Source organism: Dermacentor silvarum, chromosome 3 (assembly GCF_013339745.2).
Source record: "Dermacentor silvarum isolate Dsil-2018 chromosome 3, BIME_Dsil_1.4, whole genome shotgun sequence".
Lineage (NCBI taxonomy): Eukaryota > Metazoa > Arthropoda > Arachnida > Ixodida > Ixodidae > Dermacentor > Dermacentor silvarum.
In genome coordinates, this window is record NC_051156.1 from 107,021,139 (window position 1) to 107,047,413 (window position 26,275).

Sequence of the window (26,275 nt, forward strand, 5' to 3'; positions counted from 1 at the left end):
GCGGCGAGGACGGCGGCGTGCAGCTTTCTTCTCGCGCGCGCCTATAATGGCGACACCCTAATGTTGGCGGGTAAAGAATCGCTCGGCCCATTTTCCGCGCGACGGGCAGCCTTCGCAATAAGCGGCAAGCGCGACCGCTGTGTCTCCTTTCGCGTCCGAGGCAGCGCGCCATACAACTTTCGCCCAGCTGTATTTGCTCGCCGGTTTCAAGACGCCCGGGGAGCGGCCGAGTCCCTCCGGGCCAACGGGCGTCGCGAATGTTCGCTTAATAAGCGAACAGCCGGCGTTATTATATACGACACCAATGACGCGCGCGAACTACTCAACTATATAAAGTATTTCAGGGCCGAACGCGCTTCTGCGGACGTCGCTACCTCGTTAACGTAGTTAATGAGGCACGGCCGAGGACAGCGCGGCCCGTTTGCTGAAAAGAGAGAGGGGAGGGGGGCACGCCGGCCTTAAGGCTCATCGAGTTCCCTTGACACGACGGCGCGGGATTAACTGTCGGGATTATCGAAGCCACCGCGAGGGTTTTTACACATCCCGCGCACCACGGCGGCGAGTCCCGAAGGTATACACACGCTGCGGTCGCGATAAATTAGTTACAATGAGTGCAAAGATGACAGCGCTGTGTTCGGGGTTGTGACTCGAGCGAGCGGCTGACGCATGGTAACCAGAAGCACCTCTTGCCACACAAACATATGCTTAACTGCGCGCTGAGGGTGACACGGGGATGGGCGACAGTGCAATATGTGCCTCCTATTCGTTCTTGCGCAACGGTCTTAACGCGCTTCGCGTGTATATTACGCATTCGTTATAGTGCTGATGCCGCCGCTGCATGCTTTTCTGGTCGACACAATTTAAAGGTTCATTCTTTACCGCATACTGAAACTGCGGCATGTGGAAACCACGTGGTGGCAACTATAGCTTTTGGCACGCTGCGCTCATTACTGTGCGGGGCAAAAACGCTGACGCATTAGCGGCATGTATTAAGTCAGTCTTTCTTATTATTATTAGTGGAATGAAATATACCATCGTGTAGGGAGTGACAAAAAAAAAAAAAAACCAAGGAAGCTATAAGGAAGCTTGTCTAGCCGCCTTCTCTCCCAATAAGGCGTGCGCAGCAGTGGAAGACATTGTATGCCGTTTTCGTTGACCCTATAACATGAAACAATAGAAACAGCACAACCGTAGTTAAGGTACCCAAGGCACTTTTTTTTTTTCGTTTACTTTATGGGGTTCGCAATGAGACCCCAGAAATGCGACAAAATTCCATCCGGTAACGCTTGCGCACAGGGAACCCAGCTTACTTGCGCAACTAAAAAGGAAACTAAACGCAAGGTTTAACTGCTCGAAAACACAAGATACGGGTGCTTCTAAACAAACGGCTGCGCCACGTGTTATATTCGTTAAATGTTTTTTTTTTTTTTTTTGTGCTAGCTTAGTCATTGATTATAACAATGGTACAGTCAGTCAGTCTTAACCAATTAACACTGATCGCGCAGAATAAAACCATCGCCAGTGATCATCGCCATCGCACAAGCTCGGTTTCTGCAGAAACATGCTCCGCTTTCAGTGCCGCTCGACAACTAAACGTACGGGCGAACCCTGCAAACATCCATGCAAAGTGTTTCCTTCAACGATACGGACCAAGAAGTGCAATATTGCTGAAAATTTTGAAAACAAAGCTTCCTGCACATGTATGTAATGACACGTGCAAAAGTAACAGACCCACGGCATTTTCGAAGCGCGACTGGGCATAATTATCCTGTTTGAGGAGTAGTCACACATCAGAGAAAACATTACCGGTAGAAACGACGACGATATCCTTGATATAGCAACAACGAAAACTGAGGTCACGGAGCGTCCATTACTTCCGCACACAAGAGCCGAACGAAGAGAAGGAGCACGACTTTCGTTAGCCATGCGAATCCAACCTAACCACACGAGGCCAACAGACAATGACGCCAATGAAGAAACCCTACGAAGCTTCACGAAGCCAATGGAGCGACCAGATAAAGCAACAGACAATGGAGCCTCGGTTTCATATTGTCTCGCTTCGTACGTCTGTACCGATACAGTATAAGATAGCTGAAACAGATCGAAAGCGGAATGGAATTCTGAAGAGCGAAGTCGGAGTGTACGCGGGGAGTACCCGCAAGCCCACTCGTATAGCAGGGACGTCGCAGGTGCGGTGCACGCTTCCGCCGCGGTGCGTACAGGTCGGCTGCAGCCTTGACGGCGCAGCAGTACACGGAAACAGCCAGCATTCACAACAGCTGGCTCCTTCCGCTACTATGACATAATGCTATTACGTCCGAGCAGATACGATGACGCAATGAGTGCAATGTCGAGGCGCGAGTCGCTTGCGAGCGACGCCCACGCTTGTAGTTGTAGACACGATGAGCGGAAACCTAACAGAGAGAGAGAGAGAGAGAGCACTCACTTTCCTCCGCAGCGAAAACCACTTATAGGCAAATGAGCTTATCGCGAACACTCTTCCTCTGCTGCACAATTAAGTAGCTTATCGAGGCGTCGCAATTACCCACTCCTACTGTAATCGCGGAGTCAAATTTAGACCAGCGTGACCGGCGGACCCTGCTACGTTACATTTATTACGGCTCGCCATGGGGCAACGGCTCGAAATGATTCGCGTATACTTGATACGTTTGCCTCTGCACCCGAAAGGCGTCAACGTAAATGGCCCCGACTAGCGCTTTTTACGGACACGTCTACCCCCCCCCCCCCCCCATGCCGAGGTCACGCGTGACCAGTCGCGACAGGAACGTTAACCCAAACTTGGACACGCACGCGTCCTGAACGTTGCCAGGACAAAACGCTGCGCTGAGAGGACCAAGGAACCCTAGTCAAGTTCATTTCCAACACTGAGTCGTCTGAGGCCAGTGAGACGGCAAAAGTGAATCGGCTGTAACCAACGCGCGACCTCTGCACAGACACGCCGAGATCGTCCACCACCGCAGGGGGCTGACGATAACGCCAGCGGCAGAAATTTATAGAGTGTACGCACGAACACTTGATTGCGGGTATTGCGCAATGTTCTCGGCCTTCTCATGCGAGAAAATAAAAAGGGTAAAAAAAAAGAAGGTTCTACGAAGGCTGGCGAGCAAATGAGCGGGCGCCAAGTGCATCAGCACATGCCCCAACAAAGCAGAAAGCACTACAAAAGCAGAGCTTAAATGTAGGCGTCATTAGTGTCATCTAAAATTCAGACACACTCCGTCACATATAGTAATCTAAAATATGGGGGGCCAGGAAAATAAGCGCACGATGCACCTTCCCCCACGTGGCATTTTTCTTTTCTTTCTTTCTTCTTCTTCTTTTTTTTTTTTTTTTTTTTTTTCACGCATCGCACTTCCATGGTTTCCGGACGAGGCACAGCGGGGCCAAGCGGGCCAAAAAGGGCCTGCCGGCACAAATGATCCGGAACAAACAGTTACTGCAGCGAACCCAGAATAACTCGCATAAAGAGCGGGAGATAAAAGTCGTAAAAGTTCGGGAAATCGCTGTCTCCCCACCCCTCACGCAACTATACGGTATCGCGCGAATGTGGCTCGCGACACGCTCGGATGCCGCGGGTATGCGCTTTTCGGAAGCGCGCCGAACCCCCCTCGGGCGCGCAGATATTTGGGGTCGCGTAACGGCCAAAGTCGTCAGCTGCGTTCACACAGGCGCCAAATGGGTCGTTGCACGCGCGACGTTGGCGACGCACGCTGGAAGTAGCGAGCGACGATTTGGCCAAGCACGCCGTTGCGGGTTTTGCATGCAAGGTTTTTTTTTTTTTTCTTGCCTTTTTTAAGCTGCACCAAATTTTAAAGAAATTGCCTGGGGCCAGATAGCACAATTCTAACCCTTATCTATAAATTACTCGGTGATGCGGCCATTGCGTCTATGAAGAACCAAAATGGTTATAATTGAACCATTATTACAATTCCGCTAATTCACTTCATTAAAAAAGAAAAGCGTTACAGTATATCTGCACAGCTTTGCAAGTCCGGTGCGGGCTCACGGGCGTTACACTATTGAGCAATGTTCGTATATAGACACCTTTGCCATCGCTGGTAGATGAAACGCTTTATAACAAAATAACGCTCGTGCTTTTCCTCGGCCTATTGATGCTCCATTATGGCGGCCGTTGCGACATCGCTGCAATGTACCTATACTGGGACTGCGCTGAACAGTCGCTTACAAAAGTTCGCGGGAGACGGGTTTCACGACAAACGTTCTCGCTCAGTCAAGGCGTATGGAGCTTCTAATTTAATAATCAATGCGCCGGTCGCAAGAAAAGTACGACATTGAATTCAACGCTCAGGTGCCGCGGGAATTCAGTTTTCTCGCAAATCCCGCGCCCCGTATACACTTTTGTGGCCGACTGCACGGATGTCGTTTCAGAACAGGGGATGATGGATGGTTGGGTGACAGTGCTACAATTAAGTAACTGGTGGGCGAGTTGTAGTGCATCCTTCTTCAAACGTTCGCTCTCTTCTTAGACGGCCATTGACTGGCGCAAGATAAAACGCCGTCCGCGCTTCCTTCGCCTCGCGTGTGTGCCTACACACGGCACCAAAGCATCAATGTCAAATTCATGACTATATACGTACGAAAACTCTTACGCCACCGCCATTGCACAGCGAACGCAAAGGCGGCGGCGAATGATACGCCGATTTTTATCGCTTGCGTGTCGGTCGCGATGCCGTCCATCAAAGCAAGAAAGCCTCCGTATATAAGGTGCGCTCTGTATCCGAGTGCTCTATTCAAGGTATAAATCGGGGCATGTCTTGCGAGCGTGCGTGGTAGGTTCCGTCTGCTGGAACGCAGGATCCACCCAGACTCGCACGTTTCGCTTTATCAACGTCGTATTCCACAACGTGGTGGTCCAAAGCCATTGCTTTGTAATGTACTTTGTAGCAAATGGCTCCACTCGGCGCTTGTTCTCCCAAAGCCGATCGCATATAGAAACCGTATTTATAAACACGACGACACGCGCTCGACGCCATATCTCGGTGTTTCGTAGCTCACCTCACATCCCGTGGTCAATCACGATGAACACACTTCAACCAATGGGACAAGAAAGACAAACAGACAAGCGTGTCTTGAGCCGTTTCGCGTGCGCTGATTTCCACAGTGCATACTGCGTATACGTTCACGGTAAGCGAACGTGCAAGGGCTGAATGAAGAGCGACTTACCTCCATGACGAGATGAACATGGTGGGCGGTTTCCTATAACACAAAGGAGAACAGGGATTGTAAATGGAGAGAGAAAGCAGAGCACCATCGATGCTAAAGTTCAGAAAGCCTGCAGCGCGCAGTTTTCGCGGAAGAGTGCTAGCAGCCAACACCCCTCTCACATCCCCTGTCACAGTTTCTTTCCTTCCCTTCTATGGGCTCTGCCTGCCATAACGTTGTATCCGTTACCCTCACGAGAACAAAAAAGATTGTTAGAAAAAAAAAGAAAGCGCCATTTGCATGCACCTGCATTTTATGGCGCCCACAGTACAGAACCGGTTATAGAAAGCACGCATTCTGCAGCGCAAAAGTTTCCGATTAATGCTTACCAGCTATCGCGCTCTCGACAGAAATCACAGTGCAACCCTAGTGATTTCTGCTTCCTGGGAACATCGAATTCACTACATATATTCCTGGACACCTTCCCCACAGCGAAACTTCCGCCATGGCGCTTCCTTTGGGCCAATCACACAAGCTCAATTCAAAAGCCAGCGCGAGCATTTGCTTTGCAAGTTTGCAATATGCTTCGTTTTTGTTTAATACGAGTTTCGCGGGCTTTCAGCCACATGCTCGCTGTCGCTTCTGCGTTGCCTTACGCTCTGTCTCTATATTGCTATAGAGAATTTTCTTTTATGTCTTAATTTCGATGACCGAGCACGGACAATCGTCTCGATTAAATATCGATGTTGCTCGCTGTGATCATGTACTAGTTTCGTATGCATGCTCACTGCGAGCGTAAAGAACTGCCGAATGTATTCGGAACACAGGTGCGCCCCTCTGCAATCTAGTTCGATTGCAGGGTGGCCGCACTATCGGCCACGTGCGTTCCGCATACACTCGGCGGATTCAATTTGTTTCGCACGTATTATTTATCTTGCTTTTGACGCTTCTGTGCGTGTTCTTTTCCCCCACAACTTTCCCTCTTAACCCCTTGAGCTTACATGCAACGTCGAACAAAATCAATCGTTAAAGCGCTTTTCGCCTGTCCACATCCAGTATTTTGTCTTCGTGGTGGGGTTATACACCTTTGCGGCGATAGAAAAAATCCGTTAAATTGTCGATAAAAGAGAGAGAGAGAGGAAATGGAGAGGGCAGCCCACCTTGCAGTCGAGCAGGGCGACCACGTTTTCGTGATGCAGCTCGGACAGCTCCTGCGGGGAAAAAAAAAAAGAAAATGAGAGGGCGGCCGGCACGCGCTAAATCCGTGTCAGTCGCTCACAAAAAAGACGCCAGTGCGTACATATACAACATACGGGCAATCCACGCGCCCGCCGAATAGCGCCGGTTCTTCGGGCAGTGCGTGGACCGGCGCGCAGTTACGTAACACACTGCCGCAAACCCAGCCGCCGTAAAAGGGTGTCGTCATCGAAATCCGTGCCGGACCACGCTGCGCGTGCGACCAGTAAATACACGGGCACCTCGCGAAAGACAGGGTCATGCACCGTATACAAACTGAACCCTATACGGAGTTGCGGGACCGTGCCGCGTGACTGCAATATATGCTGCTGCACGCGTTGTCTTTTTTCTTTCTTCTTTTTAAATACACGACGATCGCCGGAATCGCGAAAAAGTCGACCCGGCACAATTCTTGCGCGTGACACACATCTGCGGATCGAAGCAAGACCCCACGCTTTCACGCGCGCTGCGGAATCCTCTGGACAAGAAATGTAAACGCAAAAAAAAAAATGTATACTTTGCAACAACAACAGTATATATATATATATATATATATATATATATATATATATATATATATATATATATATATATATATACGCAAATAAAAGCACTCGCGATATCCACGAAGTCCCATCGCACACGCTTGGCTTCTCCGAATGTGCATCCCGAATCTCTGAAAGGAGCGCGGCAAGCGAGGCCTCGGACAACAGAGTATAGAGCGGTTGCTGGGAATGAATTTGCATGCGCCAGCAATTTCTCCCTCCTACAGACGCAGAAGACGCGGGGTGTCGCAAAGGGACTCGCTCGAACGTTTCGCAGCTCCAGTCGGGCACTGGACGCTTTCTCAAGTGTTAAATGCGACACTATAAGCATATATGATAAACCAGTCTGGACTGCTCAAGTATTCTTCTAAAACTCAATTTTCGTTTACGTCGTAGTCAGAGGTTGATTTTAGAAAAAAAAAAAGGAAAATCAAATTTTCCGTCTTTCTTAAACATTTTTTTTAAATTCTTTTAACCGTAGCGCCGTAACCACCGGTACGTGAGTGTAATGTCACAAATTTGAAAGTATCTTCGTATATTTCGGCCATATTGGATTAGTAACAGTTTTTGAAACCTGCCAAGTTCAGTATTTGGCTCCTTCAGAATACAATGTATAGTCTCCATCGTTACAGACAAAACAATCACCACAGGCCCGAGTAGAGGCCGTCAAAATCCATGACGTCACAGCCAGCTGGTGCGGGAACTTCAAGGTGGGGTGCTGCTCGTCATCCCGCCTGTCGCAATTTTTTTTTTTAACACGAAAGTGTTTTATGCCGGGGTCCACCAAGACTTCACTGACGTATTTCCGTCACGGAAATACGTCATAGAACATAATACAAGGAAAGAAACCAGAAGAAAAAGTTCCACAAACATGCAAAATTTGGAAATCGAACCCACGACCTCTCGGTCCGCGACGATAGATGGCCGAGCGTTTAACCCATTGCGCCACAAACGCATTTGCAGAGAGCTGCACAGACGCGCCTTATATATCTAACACTCCTCCGTGTACCCGCGCTCTTGCTCGGGGCGGTGCCGCCGCCTACGAGCAGAAAAGAGAAGTACTGCATTATGACACTAACGCGCACCGACAGTGAACGCTTCGGTGGTCTCAGCACTACGACGCCTCGATGCCAGCATTCGAAGGGACGCTGGCATCAAGAAGCACTACCAACGCCACCTAGGTGGCATTCACCGTACTCAGCACAGCGGAGCGTGGCCTCCGCAATTAGCTCTGAAAATGTTTCTGAAGTTGATCGCGGAGGCTGCAATTACGACGCGCTGTACGCGCTGATTTGACTCGGTGACGATTCAGTTACGTGCTTTGTCTTGCGCGTTGTATTAGTGTGTCAGTTACGTGCTTCGTCTTTCGCGTTGTGCTAGCGTAGTGCAGCTTCCATATGCACGACGGTTGCTCATGGTCATCGACGTTGGTAGTCGTGATGGAGGAGACGTGCCACCAGGCGTCAGCGTGGGTGCATCAACGCCTAAGGGCGCTTTAGCCACAAAACACCAATAGACATTATATATCAATGTGCAATAAACATTACACTACTTCTGTGAAGACACGTTTCACTTTCGTGTTCTATATCGATTCCTATATAAGAGGGATCAACCCCATTTTTTTTCCACCTTTCTGGATTATCCATCCCCTCTAGAGATAAGAGTCGCTGTTTGTGGTATTGTTGAAGCGCGATATGTACTAACATTTGTTTTTATTGTTCTTTGGTGTCCCTCGACGTAAACTTCAAGTGAAGCGCCAACCAACAGACAAGTGGATAGCTATTCTAAGGGAAAAAGGAATGACTAAAATGCGGTCAAAATAAAACCAATCTGGCGTTTAATCTCCCAAAGAAACACACGGACAGCAATGGGTGCGTACAGTGGGCGGCTGCGAAACAATTCCGGCGACCTTGGTACAGTGTACCTGGGGTTGTTTACCGTGCACCCAAAGAAAAAAAAAAAAAAAACGCAAGCGTTCTCGCACTGCGCCCCCATCGGACTGCGGCTGCGACCTCGCGAGCAGCAGCGGAACGCCGTCGCCTCCGAGCCATCGTGCCACGGGTGAGGGAAATGCGCTGCGGATGATCATCGTCCTTCCATGGCTGTCCCCCGAAATGCCCTTCGCTCACTCACAGACACGCAGCCTGCGGAGAAAAAGGTCAGCCCCGGAGGCGCTTTCAATCACACCACACAAACGTCCGCGAGCGCGATCATCAGAACACCACAGCAGCGGAGATCGAATTCGAACCGAGGCATCCACAAAAACTGCAGCTGCTAAAGACAGGCCGCATCATTATAGAGTTCGCCGCGCCATCGCTTCCTTATATTGTTGGACTTTTATGTTTTTACTATATCCTACCTCATCCTTCACTTCCTGCTCCTCAAATGCACCCCCCCCCCCCCCCTTCTCCGCTCTAAATGCCTGCTCTCCACGGAAGCTCACTCGCACTAATTTTCATCCACTAAATAAAAAAAGAAAGACGGCTGGCACGCGCTTGTTATTCTCTCCTCCCTTTCTTTTTTTTTTTTTTTTTTCTAACCTCTACCTCCCTCTCTTCGTCAGCGACATGAACCGACGGCAGCGCCATCGCGGAAGGTCTCCGAAGCGGGCGACCGGCGAATTTCTCGGAATCCTTTTCCCACCAAACTCCGGGCGGGCGGTGGTGCCAAGAAAGCAGCGCGCGATCGTTGTCTACACCCCGCGCGCTGACGCACGCGGAAGAGCCCGGGAGATTCACTCGGCTATTCTATATACGGGTACGCCGACGGTGCTTGCACTGCCGGCTGGACGCCGTGGAGGCAGACAGCACGCGCGCATGTACCTAACGGAAAGACCGAAAATGGCGAGGGACACACACAAGAGGCATTCATTGTTTCAGCCTAAGCAAAGCTCGCCAAACAGCGCTTCCGCGTCCCTTATTGTTGTCAGGAAGACAAGAAGCAGCGCGACGCACTTGTAACTCGCGTTTAAAACAGGCTCGCGCTCTCGAGGCTCAATGTGTAGTTTCGATAAGTTGTCTCAAAGGTGTGCAAAAAGAAAGAACATACGAGCAGGACAATGGCGATCGACGAGCGCATATTCTCGGACGAGACAGAGAAACGAGTATAGAGACGGAAGAACGCTCGCTTTCGAACAGAGCGGTGCATATGCTTTTCAATGACAAAGCAGTTCACTACCGCTCACAGTCGATACCGTTGCTACACCTCGGTCATCGTACTGAAATTCACGCTCATACATCTTCATTGCACAACATGAACCAACTGCAGCCCTACGAAGGAGAAATAACGTACGAGAACAGGGACGCGCTCGCTCGTGTTGAGTTCGGCGAGCTTAATTCGCCTGCCGGCCGCGGAAGCTGCTTGCGACGAGAATGGGGAGGAGACAGAAAAAAAAAAAAAAAAAAAAAAAAAAAGCTATGAGGATGCTTTCAAACGAGGGCTGGAAGCCCCACATTAACGAGAGATAACCGTACAAGTCTTCCTGGCCACAAGGCGGACGCCTATGCGGTGTGCTCACCTTATGTCGACAGAAACGCTGGTGCGCAATTATCCGCAGACAGGCCATTCTACACGACGCACGAGCGTGAGCATTAACGCAAACACTGGGTCCCACATCGTGTAACTCATAATGGCCAGGATGAGAGAACGAGCCCAGTGGCGTCATGAAACCAGTACACCCATGGCGAAGGGACAGCGCAATGACGGGACAACAGTTGAAGGACGCAGCGCCGACTACCAACTGGTGATCTATAGCTGCGGCGACCGCGGTATATATATATATATATATATATATATATATATATATATATATGGCGAGCTCCCTTGAAAAAGCGGTCCACCGACCGAAACTGCCTAAGATAACCGCGGTTGTGCTTCTGATTTTCTTAAATACGCTATTGAAAAATCCAGTACTACTATATAATATATATATATATATATATATATATATATATATATATATATATAGTAGTAACTGGATTTTTCAATGGGCCAAGCGTATTTAGGAAAGTCAGAAGCACAACTTCGCGGTTATCTTAGGTTAATATGTTCCCAACAGTACCGACCTTTTTCCCTTGAAAAAGGTCGGTCCACCGACCGAAACTGTTGGGAACATATTAAACCTAAGATAACCGCGAAGTTGTGCTTCTGACTTTCCTATATACACCGGTCAGCAACCAATCAGCAAGAAACACAACCAGGGAAAAAAAAAAAACAACCGGCGACACCTTAAAAGTGCCGCGAACACTGAACGATAAACGGATAGCTGTCTAACGAACATCTCCCTGGAAAGCCGGACGCCTGGCCGGGGGCTGCTTCTATACCCGCCTTATAAACCGGTGGTTGTCCGGCGGTGGGGATCGAACCATGCACCTCCCGCAGCCGAGCCGGGTGTTGGCCCATGGCTGCGGTAACACCGAAGGTCGATGAACGCATACCGCGCACGAGGAAAAAAACATCCACCCGTATACGTATGTCGCACTTTCCCGTTATAGGTCCTTTCCAGCAGCTGGTAAATACTGCAGTTCTCGAGACGGGAACAGTGGTGTACTTTGCAAATGCCGGACTAATTGCCTCCAAATTTAGGAGCATTAGCGCCGCCGCTAGTCGGGCAAATGGCACTTCGGAGCGTTAACGTTTAGTGGTCAAGAGACACGTCTAAGCCTGAAACAATAGCAGAGAAGTGCTGTCGGCGTATCCTATTGCACAGTCATGCCTAGTTAGATAAATGTCTTGCATACTAATTTTCCTCACTCGTTTAAAGCTTTGCATTTTTCTCGCACTGTATGAGGTGCACGAATGACGCTATCCTTCGAGGGTTTTCGCGCGGCAAGCTATAAGCGGAGGAGATTCAGCCACACCTTCAGTATGCTTCAGGGGAATCTGGACCGGTTGCAGTTACCGAGAAGCGTTCCCAAGGAATAGGTCGCAGCGTGTGACGCGAGCTCGAAGAACTTTAGGTGAGAAAAAGAAATTAATCTGAAGGCGTTCCTTTCTATGTATACCAAGTAGATAAGTTGCGACGAACGCACTACGCGAGTCACTAACATATACAGGCTTGCCGCTGATTGCCACAAGGGGCACGGCTTTCGCAGGAACACGGCCTAGAATACTTAACGCGAACGGATATGACAAAAAAAATATATTTCAGGGCCATTTCCTGCCTTTGCTCCAACGCAAGAGAGAGAACTGCTCGACAGGCACTTCCTTTAACCTCCGGGAATGCCGAAAAGAAAGAAAAGAAGAAGAGAAAAAAAAAAAAAACGCAGCTGCAGCCGCGGGCAAACAGGCCATGAAAATGTAAACACACGGTGACAGTTCAGACCGATAACGCGATATGGAGGTCGAACGAACAATGTTCGCAGCCGTGTGTTGCAGAGGGAGTTACACGCAAAAGTGTGATACGAGTTGTCCCAAGTCATGCTTACATACCCTCGAAGCCGGAACAGAAATAGCGGAAACAATACGTCACGCTAGCCATCTAAAGGTGTGACTCATGCGGAGACGGTCTAGCTGTCCATCACAGCACAACCATATATACATACATGCAATGTAGTCCGCGTTTAAAGGCACTGTCCGACTGTGAACCAGTGCCACCTATGGCTCACAAATTATGTTTAAGTGGACCCCAGTTTCCTTGAAAAAAAAAAAAAAAAGGAGCATTCCTAAAGGAATTACCGCGGAACGGACTAAGATAAACGAACATTAGAGGCCGGCCGAAAAAGAAAAAAGTGTATATATTTTTAGAGGGAGCATCTTAGCCTGTGCGTTTGAGAACTGTATGCTACAAGCAAACGTATAGAAGTGGCGTATATATTCTACATTGTCTACAGACAGTCTAGAAGATATTCGCCACTTATGTATGCAAGCCAGGGAAATGATGGAACGTATCTTAAACGAGTGTAATCCCGTTCAGCCCGTAGCCAAACAGGCGAGCACATATATCCAAGTATTACCGGGATTTAGAGGATTTAAAAGCTATAGCGAGGGAGAAGAGGGAGAGAACGGTGTCGGCGACATCGATCTTGACCGCGAATGCGCGCACCGCCCAGCCGACGCTATCTCGACCCCTGCAGACCCCTATACTACGCCGCGACTCCCGCTACGTCGTTGCGCGCCGCTTACCGCAGCAACACCAGCACTACACACCGCCTCGGCGGCAAATCCTATGCGCAGACCTGCGTGCGCGGCAGGAGATAAGATCCGACATGCGATTATATAATGCGGGGGCGCAACCAGCGAGCCACGCTCACTACGCGTGCACGCGCAGCTTGCTGGCCAGCAGCAGCGCGAGATCTAAGGCGAAGGTCGCGACGTGAGCGAAACGCGCAATGTCTTCCGCGACGAGAACGAGCGATCCCCACAGACCTCTAGCGCACAGAGACTCCCACTACAAGCGGAGATTAAATTTCTACATTTTTTTTTTATTTTCTTCCCGAGCGTGATGAGGCCTCTACCAAGGAGAAACGGCAACATAATGCGCACGCCAACCCATATAACAAGAAAGAGGGAATGATTTGCAACAGCAGGGAAGGGCTATATATACGAAGCCAAGTTTATACTGCCTTCACAGGCGCCGGAGGGAAACAACGCTCGCAGTCCACACCTGTCGTCTCTGTGACTCCTCCTTGCGAAGTTGGCACTGCTAACCTGTCCACGGAACTCGCAGATACCCTCCAGGGAGCTTTACGGGGCACTCAAGATCGACATTATTTGAGCTGTGTTAGTAAATTGTTTTTCTACTATTTCAAAAGGAACCACTCTTACCGCGAGAAGAGTCTTGCTAAGCTAGAAAAGACGCGAAGGGCGGCCGGCCACTTGGATGTTCCGCCGGTCTTCCCCCTAGCTCGCCGTGACGTCATCGACTTTGACGGAGTCTGTTACGGCCTAGTTATTTCTTATCTTTATTTCTTTTTTTTTTAATCGTGAGAGATGGTCTATATATACACTATCTTAAGGGAGCAACAAACTGAATGTATATGGCAAGTTTCAAGAACTTTTTGTACCAAGGCAAAGCGGGACAATTACAAAAACGTAATTTGAGATGTGTGATGTCACAATGCCGTATCGCCGCTGGGATTTCGGCGCAAGATTACAAAAAAAAAAAAAAAAAAAGAAAAAGAAAATTGAACTTATCATCTCTTCTAATGATAACCATATTGGCGAGAAAGAAAACATTTTTGAAAACCCACGATGAGCGGCAATGACTCGGTCTCCGTATGTAGACAATAGAAACGGCGCCCGAGAAAGGGCAAGAAGTAGCGGGACGGACCGCGGTGGCAGTGGTCCTTCCCGCCGCGTATCAACGGAGGTACGTACAAGGTCGAGTTGCGGCTAACATTAGCAGCCCACCGCGGCTGGTGCTGCCTATCTGCCTCGCCTTCTCAAACGCGGCCGATCGCGCGGAGGGATGCCCCGGTTTCGTGTAACCACCGCGCTCACACTACGGGGCTGATATGATGCTCCCTTCTCGAACCCTTGCATCAGCCGGCAACAGAGCGCCGTCTTCTGCCAGCGACTCGAAAGCGCTTCATCCGCGCTTTCATCATTCGCCTCAGCTTCACTTGAAGAGGAAGCCTCGCTTTCTCGTTTCGTCATCCTTTTCGATAGAGGAAGGCGCCGGGGAGACCTTGTCCCCTAGTTTCGCTGTTGTGCGCTGTAGCGTAGGGAAGTGGAAGACGGTGCTGGAAGGCGACTCTTTTTTTTTTTTTTTTTTTGTCTAGCGAGCATCCAGACGCCAGAGTTTCACGTGCGACTTTCTTTGACAGCATCATGGCACGTTGCGCACGCATATGAGACGACCACAACGACGACACCGACGCTAATCGGCGGTTGCAGCCGAGCCCACGCCCGCCATACGTCGCCCCTCTGTTGTTGCCTTACTCACAAAGCTACTTCCTGCGCGAAACGTGCAGAGAAGCTGTAGTGTCAGCGAAAGAGATAAGCAAGATTAGATAAGGGGGACAAGCAGCAACAGTGCATGTTTTACAACCTACACACACATTGCGTGCTCGTTGCTACACTTCCGCAAAAGGATTTCTAGCTCCTCAAATGGACCGATCGCTGTCGTTACGGCGCCATGAATTCGCATTACAACCTATTACAAACCATATACGTTATATAGTATAGAAATCCACAGACGACCTCCGCATCGACTAACTCTAGCTACTACTCTAGCCGCACAAGAGACTTTGAAAGAAGATAACCGTGGATATATTAAAAAATTATGACTCAAAACGATTGATCCTAATCGGCGACGATCTTTCAAAATAAGTAGCGCGAGATCAGGTGGAACAGTAAATCCGTGTTTTGAGTGGCCTTCGGCGGACATAAAAAAGGCTGACGACGATTACGACAGGAGGCGGGCGATGACTCGGGATATTATGGTAAATCTGTCCAAGCACGTGCATAACGCGTGGTCAGCCTTGAACGCGGCTACCGCCACGTAGGCTTCGCTTTAATCGTTATCGGAGCGCGCCTTTGTCACTCAATGCTTCACAATGGCAGTCCAGCGTTGTGCCTTGACGCTTTTTATCGTACAAAAGAGGATTGGACGAACCGGGAAACGCGAACGGCAACTGATAACGCGATAAAATACTGCTTCGTCTGCCGCATGCCCTAAATGAAGCCATCGAGGAACCTGACCGCACTGGACAAAAAAATTAAGAAGTTGGCAATTAGGCAGTAGAACGTACAAGTGCTCAAGAGAGTGTTCGGAAACAACCTACACAAGCAGCACCGTTCGATTCTTGTCTGCATGTGTAAGAGCTTGCACAAACGCAGCGCGCAGTCTCATTAAGTATACGCCACGCATATTTTCGGCCTGAGCGCCGGTCACTGACGCCCCTCTACCACAAGATACAATGCGCTTCGGTACGGGTATTTCTGGCATTTCGTGGGTGGCGCCAGCATGGATAGACTGCCATCTGAAAAGTTCTGAATACAGCCTGCGGTCTTTTACGTACATTTGGACAACTGCACCGTTGTCATTTCATAAAAGCTTCTTACTTTCTTTCGAATTCAACAAATTGTTTGATCTAGAAATGTACGTGGTCTCCGAGATCATGCATGCCGTTAGAGCATCGTCCCCGCTTCTCCCTCGGTTGGCGGTGCCCAAATGGCACCCCCAACGACAGCTTCCTTAGAGTAACGGAAGCGAATCTCGAGGGCCATGCTTTTTTTTTTTTTTTTTTGTACTGCAAGCGCCGGAAGGTATTGCTGGAGTCGGAAACACGTTAATGACGCCATGGCCAGCAGGTGACAATTTTAATGGCAGCAACTTCATTCGCAACCACGACATACCGTATTTACTATGACATCACCTATTCCAGCGTCGGCGCTGCAGGCTGGACAGACTTCCGCGCCGAAAAAGCGCGAGTCCGCATCGCATTGCTCTTCGCGACACCGCAAAGCATCCACGCCGCAACTGCGTCGTAAATCTGTTCAGGACCGGCGCTCGAGTTTTGTTACAGGCATCGGCTATGCGCGATAACCCCCCCCCCCCCCCCCCCCCCCTTCTCAGCACTTACACCAGTATACACACATGTCACACTGTTACACCCAGCTAGCGTACGCTGCAATCAGACGGCCTTAGCAAAAGTCCTACGACTCAGCGCTACCGTTACCGTGCCAGCCACCTGCCAACCTTCGTGCGTGCTATAGTGTAGCTAATCTGCGCCGCGCGCTACACCGAGTGACGTTAGATCTGGGCGAGCACGTGTACGCGGCCTGCGGTCAACTTCTGCCCATGAGCATTTCTTATCAGGTTCATTTACTTGCCGCGATGCTTACGGTTGCGACCACAACGTTCTAGGTTACACGAACAAAGCGCCCGAAACGACAAGCTATCGCTCGAAAAAAAAAAAAAAAAAAAGTGACGCGGCTTTCTCCACATTAAGTCGGATATTGCGGAGAAGTGGGCTTTGACGAACACTTAAGAAATTACAAACGCAAGGTGATCTGGAGATCTACACGAAGGAATAGAAGATGACATCAACAAGATGATCCTTCTGTCCGCCCTGACCCTTGGCTCCCAACAGACGGCCTTCCTCTAATAGGGAAAAGAGAACCTTCGTATAGCGTCTGTTCTTTAACTTGTGCTTTACTGCCTCTTCGATTCGTTTGAATCCGGGAAATGGCAAGCCTGCTCTGGTCACCATTCGCACCCAGGCATGAGATTCAGGCGGGAGAAATGTATTGCCCTGTTTATTTCTACAGGCTATAAGCAGTCAGAAGGTTTTCTTTTTTTCTTTCTTTCTCCCTTTGTTATCTCTTCTGCTCCGATAGATCACGCGTTCGCGCAAACACCGAACTAAGTATAATAAAATACAGGCCTGGCTTTCTCATGAGCCGACCACCGTGGGGGCTCGGTGCGTGCATGGCTACGGCGCTCTGCCGCCGAGCACGAAATTGCGGATTTCATTCCCGCTGCTAGGGACGGCCGCATCTCGATGGAGGCGGAAAGCAAACGCGCCCGCTCACTTCGATTTAACCGCACCTTGGGGGAACATCAGCCGGTCGAAATTAAGTCAATGCCCTCGACTACGGCGCCCCCCTTATAATATAAGCCGTACAGCTCCGGGCGAACGTCGAACCCGAACAAAGGCTCTGGCTGTATGCCCGCGCTCTGCCCTTCACAGACGGGGTTCTGTATAGCTCGGCTCATAACAACGCGGAGGACGGCGTGCATCATGCGCTGCGTTAAAGATAGATGAAGATGGGAACGCCTGGCCGTGCATAGATGGTATAACATGCACCGCTGCACATAAGCCGCTTCACCGCTTTCATGGTAGGGCAACTGCATGTAGAACGGATGCCGCATGAACAATCCGTAAAATTCACTATACAGTAATTGGTAACAACTCTCGACAGGAGAACAACATGCGATACATCACGAATTGTATAGAGAGACTTTCCGGCATTTCGCGCATAAAGTGGAGTTTCGCTGTATAACAAGGATGACACGACGTTTCTAGATTTGTTAAAACGGTTTAGCATATCGCTATCGCCCCTACCAAGTGCCGACTGCAAGCGTGCCAAGTAATCGCCGCCGCGCATATGCCTGGTAAAAGCAGCTGATCGAGGCAACGGTAGAGCGGCATCACTGCGCTAAAGCGTTATTTTACTGTTGTTACCTCGCTAAAACGACCAGACAGCGGCATTACATTACACAAACAGCGAAACAAGCGTTCTGTAAGAGGGCGGGGGGGGGGGGGGGGGGGGTTGTGTATGTGTGTTTCTAACAGCCAAGGTTTCCCAGCACCTGCGGCAAACTGAGCGCCGTACTTTATCTCAGAGTTTCGCTTTGCGCGCCTTTCTCATAACATACACCGTTCGCATTCGCGCAACTGCCGCCGTAATGGTAAGCAAGAATAGTAATAATAATCAGAATACGTAACATAACACCATGTCGTCACCAACATGGCGCCGAATAGTACACTATATCACGAATGTTTTTGGAACGACCCATGTGCGTAGCCATCTGGGCTTGGCGTATTATTGCCACCGGGACAATCGAAACAGCCCGTAGTTTAAATATCGAATGCGCACGTCTGCACAATTGCATTATGCTAGGCGGCCGGATTCCTTTCATCTCTGCAATACAAACACATGCGCCTCCCTCCCTCTCGTAAGGTGAGTAATAAACCTCGATGATTTATGGCTATTTATGTATTCGCATAATGCGCGAATATCGCGCACGCCTGACCAAACAGTACTTATCTGCAGCACTCGCACAGTTGTCTTATCTGTTTATTTACAGGAATTCTCCAATTCAGTACTGATTGCTCCGTAATATCCACATTGACCAGGAAGTTTCAGCCTGCCAGCTTCTCTAAAGGTGGATTCACACGACCGGACGGAGGAGGAATTTTCGCAGCGGATGGCGTATCACGTGACGCGCGCGTCATCAAAACGTGCCGCCCTCGCCTAGTCCGGGCTCCTCCGCTCGCGGTCCGGATTGAAAATGCTCGCCGGTATTTCCATCCGTCCGTTTGGCGGTCGTCTGTCCTCAATTTAGCGTAGTCAGCGTCAAATCTGTCAACATCGGACGCATTGGCGTGGCTACGATGGCGTGTTATCGGCTTGGAGCCACGTGTGATTTCGTTGTGCAGCAGTGACCGCGCGTATTTTGTTGTGATGCAGCGGGAAAGGCGAGTCGTGGTTGAGCGCGCATTTCTATTTACTCAGACCGCGCAGCCTGCGTGACTTCAACATGAGTGAGGGGCACAATAAAACGCTAAGTGACGAGGCAACCGTCACTCTTTTGGTTCTTGTTGAGGGATTCATAGCACTAAGGCATATAGGGCACGCCGAGTATGCAAACGCGCAGCTGCTAATAAACGTTGGAGTCGAGAGTAAGCACGCGGATTCCGCAAACGGCGGTCCGGCTGTGCGAATGCGACCTAACTCGGCTGCGCCGGATTCAAGTGCTGACGTCACTGTTTGTCCGCGGAGCAGGCGGGATTTTGCCGTCGCGTGTGTATCCACCTTAAGCCGTAAAACGAAATTCCCGACAGAGGAAGACTACTTCTTCAAAGAGGAAGCCACGAAACAATCAACCACACGTGCACCATTTAAAGCACCGAGGAGTGCCCGATGGTCAGCGAAAAACTGCGGAGACCGAATGAAAAGAAAGAAAAAAAGGAAGGAAGAGCTTCGACCAGCAGGTTACAGGGGGCCGAGCGCCGCGCCTAAATGTCAAAGGTACGCGCAAAGGGCACAAAGGACTTCCGATTCTCGCACGCAACGACGGTGTCTGCCCATCGGTAACACAAAAATGCACACACGTGCCCACCGCGTGTCGCAGGCGATCGCGGGAAGGCAGGCGCTTTTTTCAGTCGGTTCGCTTTCTTTCTTTCTTTTCATTTGTTTTCAGCGTTGTTCGAAGGCTCGGCGAAGAGAGAGAGAGAGAGAGAGAGAGAGCAACCCAGGAGGGACGCTTGAAACAAAAGGACGAGCGAATAATAAGTGCCCCTCTCCTAACGGTTCCCGTTGTGAAAGGCAGGAAGTCACTTAACATAGCAACAAGGTGTCACCGCGACCTCTTGAGCGCGCGAACAGCTGAAAGCGGCGCGATGAGGGGAAATCAGCAACCAAAGTACGAAGGTAGGAGAAAGAAAGGGAAAAAATAAAACAGAAAAGGAAGTAAACCCCTCGCGGGAAAATAAATAAAACGGGCGGCAGCAAACGTGCGCGGGCCTGTCCTTCGCCGCGCGAGTCGTCCTTCCGCGGTCGCGTAACGACACAGCCGCCGCCGCATAAGCGCCGTCGACGATGCATGCGCGCGTGCTCGTGAACGCTCAAAGGCTGCACCAAAAACGGCCGCCGCTGCTGTTGCCGTACGGAGAAGCGCCGAAGAGCGAGGACGGCTGGCGACCAGCTATCCGCGCCGCGGCACACTCGGCTCCAACCGTGCGTGCAGGAAAAGAAGCGTCAGCCAGCCGCGCGCGTCGTGCGGGCGTTGTTTTGAAAGTTGCGGGCAGCACGCATTGCGGTATCTTCCCTCTGTGTTCAACACCCTCAGAGGGAACTACAAAAAAGTCGTGTAAGCCAGCAACTAAGTTACCCTACGGAAACTGAGCCGGCTCGACTGAGTATAAATGAAGTCCGACTATCGCTTTTACGACAGAACTAGACGGTTTTGAATGCCGCTGCTTTTCGCGAGCTTGAAGCGCAGTCGTAGCGCTCCGGAACGACCGCTCTAAATATGTAATTAGACAGTTCCTTGTCAGATATAGCAGACGGTGTTTAGAAAGAAAAGGACGCATAACGCTTGTTGCTGTCTCTGTGGGGGCGAGCACTTCAGAGGACACGTCAATAGGGGCATATATGGTAGTGCGAGATACGACGGAGAACCAATATAGTGTGGGGTTTAACGTCGCGTATCAACAACGGGGCTTTGACATAAAGCCGTAGTGGAGGAGGGACCTTCAACGTGAACCTTCATTTAGTGTTTTTGCCTTCCGCCCCCTTAAAAATGCGGCCGGGAGCCGAAGCCACGTCTCAGAAGCTGGAGGCCATAGCCGCGCTGCCACCGCGTCGGGTGCCATGGAGAAGTGGCAGGGAGAAAGAGAGAAAGGGAGTGATACGTGTCATCGCAGTAAATATAAGCTACCACGCACGAGTGAACGCTGTCGCGAGAGCCACGGTAATCACTTGCTAGCGGGTTCCGAACTCCCTTCCCATCTTGTGCGTGTTGCAGGGTCCACACAAAGAAGTAGAGCGCCGACTACAGCGCGGTCAACGCTGCGTCGAGTGCCACGACTGGACTGGGCGTTGACCTGGGCAACCCAGCTGCTTGGTACCACAAGGATTCCAACAACTCGCCCTCGGAGCCGCCTTAAAATCTGACATTGGCTGCAGTTCAGCTGAACCCGTCTACGGGACGCGCGCTAGGTCTCCCGGGCGAACTGTTCACCATCGGAAAATCGAACAGCAGGGAACGTATTGTCGGACGATCACTTTCGGCGATACTATCGCCTTCGCGTGACTTTAGTGCTCAACCAGCCAATCAGCGTGCGCCTGATGGCCAAGGCGATATATAGTTTAAAAGAGTTGAATGTTGGGCTAGTTGGTATTTTGACATAAGAACCATCTTGAAATGCAGCGCAATGGGACGGCAGTTAGCGCCTGTGTTCGTCTTCCTCTTTGTTGTGCCGTCCCATTGCGCTGCATTTCAAGATGGTTCTTATGGCGATATATAGTATCGCCGAAAGTGCATCGTCCCAGAATACGTCCCCAGCTGGCGGCTAGCAGTGGCCACAACAAGTTTTTGGCTCATCGAGAATGCAGTGTAGTTCCACCTTAACGATGAGAAAATGTAACTACATCAGGGTGGACGCGATCAAAACCGACGACGTCACGGTGTTCTGGTGCGGTAACTTCAAAATAAGTGAACCCCTGAAACAGCCTAGGTTTATATTTCTCGTCAGCGTGGAGCAAGGCACTCGCGAGTAAAAGCGCCTTTGCCGAAGGAGCGCTTCAGAATTAGGGGGGTTACGGACCTCAACTATTCTTCCCTCTGCTGTGAAGTAGAACGGTGCACGCAATCCGTAGACGGAATACCCCGTCTCTATGCGTCTTGCCTCCTCGGTCACCTCGCGTAAGCGGGATTACAATGTTCTCACTTTGCTAATTGTACGCCTATAAGTGTGCTCGCGGTTGAGACGGTTTAGCAGTCGTCACAGCTGTGCTAAGCTGCAAGTTGAGGCCCAATATTTCGCCCATTTTTCTTTTCTTCCTTTTCTACGCAGTTGGCACGCACTTTGCAGCATGTACATTTACAGAATAGCCACGCTCTCGGACAGGAAGGATCGTGAAACGCTGCACCCAACAGCGGCTTCAACGGCCCGCAAAGCCTGGCGCGGGACCAAGCGAGCGTGAAACACATTCCGAGAAGCGGAGACAATCAAACGGAGCAACGCGCACGACGCGGAGGAGAGAGAAAGAGAAAGGCAGCCAACGCGCGCTGCACAGACACAATGTCGTCGTTACATAAGGAGCTCTCCATAGCGGCCGTGCATAATTATAGCGCGCTCATTCGCAGCCCCAGATAACGAGACGGCGCTCAGTTATAGCGCCACTCTTCTTTTTTCGCCCGTGTGCCCCGCCCGGTGTGCACACGGCTCGGGACATGCACACGTCGCGCGACAGCACGGCCGGTACAGCAGAATGCTTTTCGTAACGATCTATGTCATTTACCATTTTTATTTTCTTATCATAATCAGTCACAACGAGTGGCCGATCCTAGAGATAACGGTGACGATAGAATCAATGACGAAAGGCGGGAGGAATGGGAAAATGAAATTGATCGGTGCAAAATACGGCCCCAGCTGTCGCTGACCAACTGCCTCGGCGCGCGTTTTCGCCCGCAATCTCAGTGCCCGCAGTTGGCTGCCGGCCAGCTTAATTCTGCCGCCGCGTTTGGCTGGAAAAGAATTGCGGTCGCGTTTCTGGCTGTATGGTCACGCATCTACCAGCGTTTCGCTCAGTGTAACGTACGCTAGACGCTCTTCGACAGAGTTCCCAAGACAGGCGGAAGGGGGGGGGGGGGGGGGGGGACATCGCATGCAGCCTATGACTGCGTGAATGGTTTATAGTGGAATATTTCATAATGAAAGCGCTAAGTGGCGTCCTCATTCAGCTGGATTCGCACTGCGCATGTGCACGTCGTTCGGACGGGGTCTTAATTTTCAGTTGTGGCCGGATCTACATTGCAAATATGGCGATTCAAGCCTGCAGGGCCTAGAGTTTCACACTATAAAACCTAGAGGGAAATGTGGCGCTGCTGCGCTGTGGTATGCAAGGGAATACCGGTATATTGTGGATTGGGATTGGCATCGTTCTTGGAGAGCCAGAACGCCTTGAAGACGCGCCTGGCTAGCACGGTTCCGTATGTCACAATCATTCATTTCCTGCTAAAACAGGACGTAAAAAACTGCTTTAGCTTTATTATTACACAAAAACATGTTTTGTTTAAGTTTGAGGACTTACTATTGGGTGCACAATTATATGAAACGTAAAGAGTATCAGCTTGCCGCTAAAGTTGGAGGGCAGACGACAAGATTCTCGCTCGCTTTGGAACAGCTTGTCGTTTGTTCTTACTTTTCTTCGCTTGATGCTGCATTGTAGGTGAGTAAACTTTATTGAGAGATGTAATATGGGTGAATGAAAGCCTTTTATGTAGACTTTATTTTAAGAACGCCTTATTTGTGTAGTCATATCCACGTTTTAGACGAAACCTTGTACAATACCAGCCAACACAAGTCTCGCAGACACATATCCCGTCATTCCCATGAGGGCCCGGCAGCCCTTTAAGAAACTCGCATAGACGGTGGCGCCAGTTTACCCTCTAGGCGTTATAGTGAGAAACTCTATGCTGCAGGGGAAAAAATGCAACAGAAAAAAAAATGGAAAACCGTTCCAAAAGACCGCTGTTAATCAATTTCAGTCGGACATCTTTAATCAAGCTCTTCCGAAAGACTCTTTTTAAACTGTTCCTTTCCGGAGACAGACCCCGCCACCAGTTTCGCAGGTTACATCCGGGGAGGCCATGACGCAGATTGATTTGGGAGAGTTGGCGACTAACGACTAAATTTAAAGAAAGAAAGAGGGACGGATACTCAGAACGACAAACTTCGACGAAAACAAGTTAGTTATTGGGGAAATTGCAATGTTTAGTTTTGATAAATCTGCGTTGTAAGAACCTTTTTCTTTCTTTGTTCTGTCGAAACGTCCTGCTCCCACATATGGTGTCGTCACGTCAAGACACAGTATCCTGCTGGGAAAAGCAATTATATATTAAATGATTAACGGCACTCTAAAGCTTGTAACTATTTTTTTCTTCTCTAGGGTTTAAAGGTCTACTGGCGAACGTAAGCGACGGAGATAATTGCTCTGACATTCTGCACTATAAACGGGTCACGGTGACTTGTAAAGCACGGTGTGCTAGAGATCTCAACAGAGGTCTGGACAAACGTTTCACCCCCGATTACTGCACCAACGCATTTGCGGTTCGCATAACCAATGCAAGAGAAAGATTCCCGTGGCGTTTAACTGTACTGGTTCGAGCGAACAAATGCTACATCGCATCGGGGGTGGAGGTTGGCGAGATCAGGGGCAGAAATCAAAACATCGCGAAAACGCGCGCGCTTCTAGAAAATTCCCAGCGCAAGGGCAACAACAAAAGTATAGTCGAACGCCAGGAAAGAGAGCGAGAGCGAAACAGAAATAAATTTATGAATAAATAAAAGAACGAAAGCTAAGGAAAAAAAAGAAAAGAAAGAACGCTAGAACACAGGGTGTATGCATTAAGCGAAACGAGCCAGCACGTACGACATTTAATATGGCGGGGTTAAAAAAAAAAAAAAGTAAACCAAAGTACTCCAGCCCGTGCCAGTGGTAACACTAAGCACGACGCCGTCGGGGAGCCAAGGCGACAAAAAAAAAGTATTAAAAAAAGTATTGTCGCAGCGCACAGAGAGCGTCGTTCGCCTATCGGTAAAGAGCATATATGTAAGAGCAGCAGCACTTGCCTTGAGAATTTTGATTTCCTTGCCGAGGAGATTCTGAGACTTTGCCAGGTTCTTCTTGGTGATGCTCTTGATGGCCACCGGCAGCTCCGGTTTCTGCGCAGCCAAAAGGAGAGAGAGAGAGAGAGATCGAGTTAGGAGGAGGGAAGAGTGAACGGTCAGCGCGCAACGGACAAACAGGCAAATTAATGGCTCTCGAGTGCGGCCGCAGAGATGTTTATGGGCGGGCTATTTTCGTACCCCGAAACGCATATCGGGCGAAATTGATGGCAGAGCGCGCGACGACCGTCTTGGGCATTCGCGGAGGAAAAAGGTCACTTCCATGCAGATGGCGCGCTTTTCAGTCGGCAGCCACGTTACATGGCTACCGCGTTTTGGGGAGACGATCCGTTTGCTCGCGAACAACACTAACGGCGATAGGGATATGACAGGATGCCGCACTTCTGCCAACCATCGCACAATGCAGCACACAATCAAAGAGATGACGCCTATCGTGTGATATATACGAATTCAATCGATTTCCAACGATTGCGAATCGCGCAGGGGACCTTGGGCAAAGTTTCCGATGCATATTAAACACGTATGCACGGTAATGTTTTGAATGTGCGAAGCGATCGTGAGCTATAGCCACAGAATGTGGGATTCAAAATTACGTATGTATACGGTATAGGCAGGCCGCACGTCACCCTGAACGACCAAGCAGAAGCCAATCGGAAACAAAACAGGGGGGATAAAGTTCTAATTTACGCGAGTGTGATAACTAACTCATACATTCATCGTAGAAAAAGAGCGCATAAAATTGAGAAACTGACACAGGAACGATCAAACTGAACAACAAGACGACACAATTGTGTCATTAAGTTCGTTCTTGTATCGCTGTCTTAATTTTTCGCGCCATTTTTTAAGCATTGATTGCTACCAACTTACTCAGTTTTAAAACATTGATTTCTACGAACTTAGTCAGTTTTCCGTCTTATTAAGCTTTATGAGCTCAGCTGGGCGCCCGTAGGAGTCCCTTCAAACATCGTTGTCCTCAAACCTACGGGGGCTTCAATTCAATCAAAGGCTTCTACTCTCAAGAACTACACTTTGTCCATATGCGTGGTGTTTACTTTTAATTATGACAAGGTTCGATCGTAGCGGTAACTATGGCTACCACAGTACCCGTATAGCTATGTCCTTTGCTGGGCGACATGAAAACATGGGTCGCCATATACTTGTCACCTATAAAACGCGTCGCTCCAGCGTGACTATGCGGACGGCACACGATAGGGCCGCGTC

At 49.8% G+C, this 26,275-nt stretch overlaps 1 protein-coding gene across 1 annotated transcript in view; it reads right to left on the bottom strand.

The window, feature by feature from the left end:
- Positions 1-26,275, bottom strand: part of LOC119445664 (serine/threonine-protein kinase unc-51-like) — a 142,870-nt gene that overhangs the window by 84,163 nt on the left and 32,432 nt on the right. The window contains exons 2-4 of the mRNA XM_037709939.2: positions 24,998-25,090; positions 6,345-6,395; positions 5,206-5,238 (exon numbers count right to left, since the gene is read on the bottom strand). Coding sequence (XP_037565867.1) covers positions 5,206-5,238; positions 6,345-6,395; positions 24,998-25,090 — 177 coding nt within the window. The remainder of the gene's footprint in view (positions 1-5,205; positions 5,239-6,344; positions 6,396-24,997; positions 25,091-26,275) is intronic.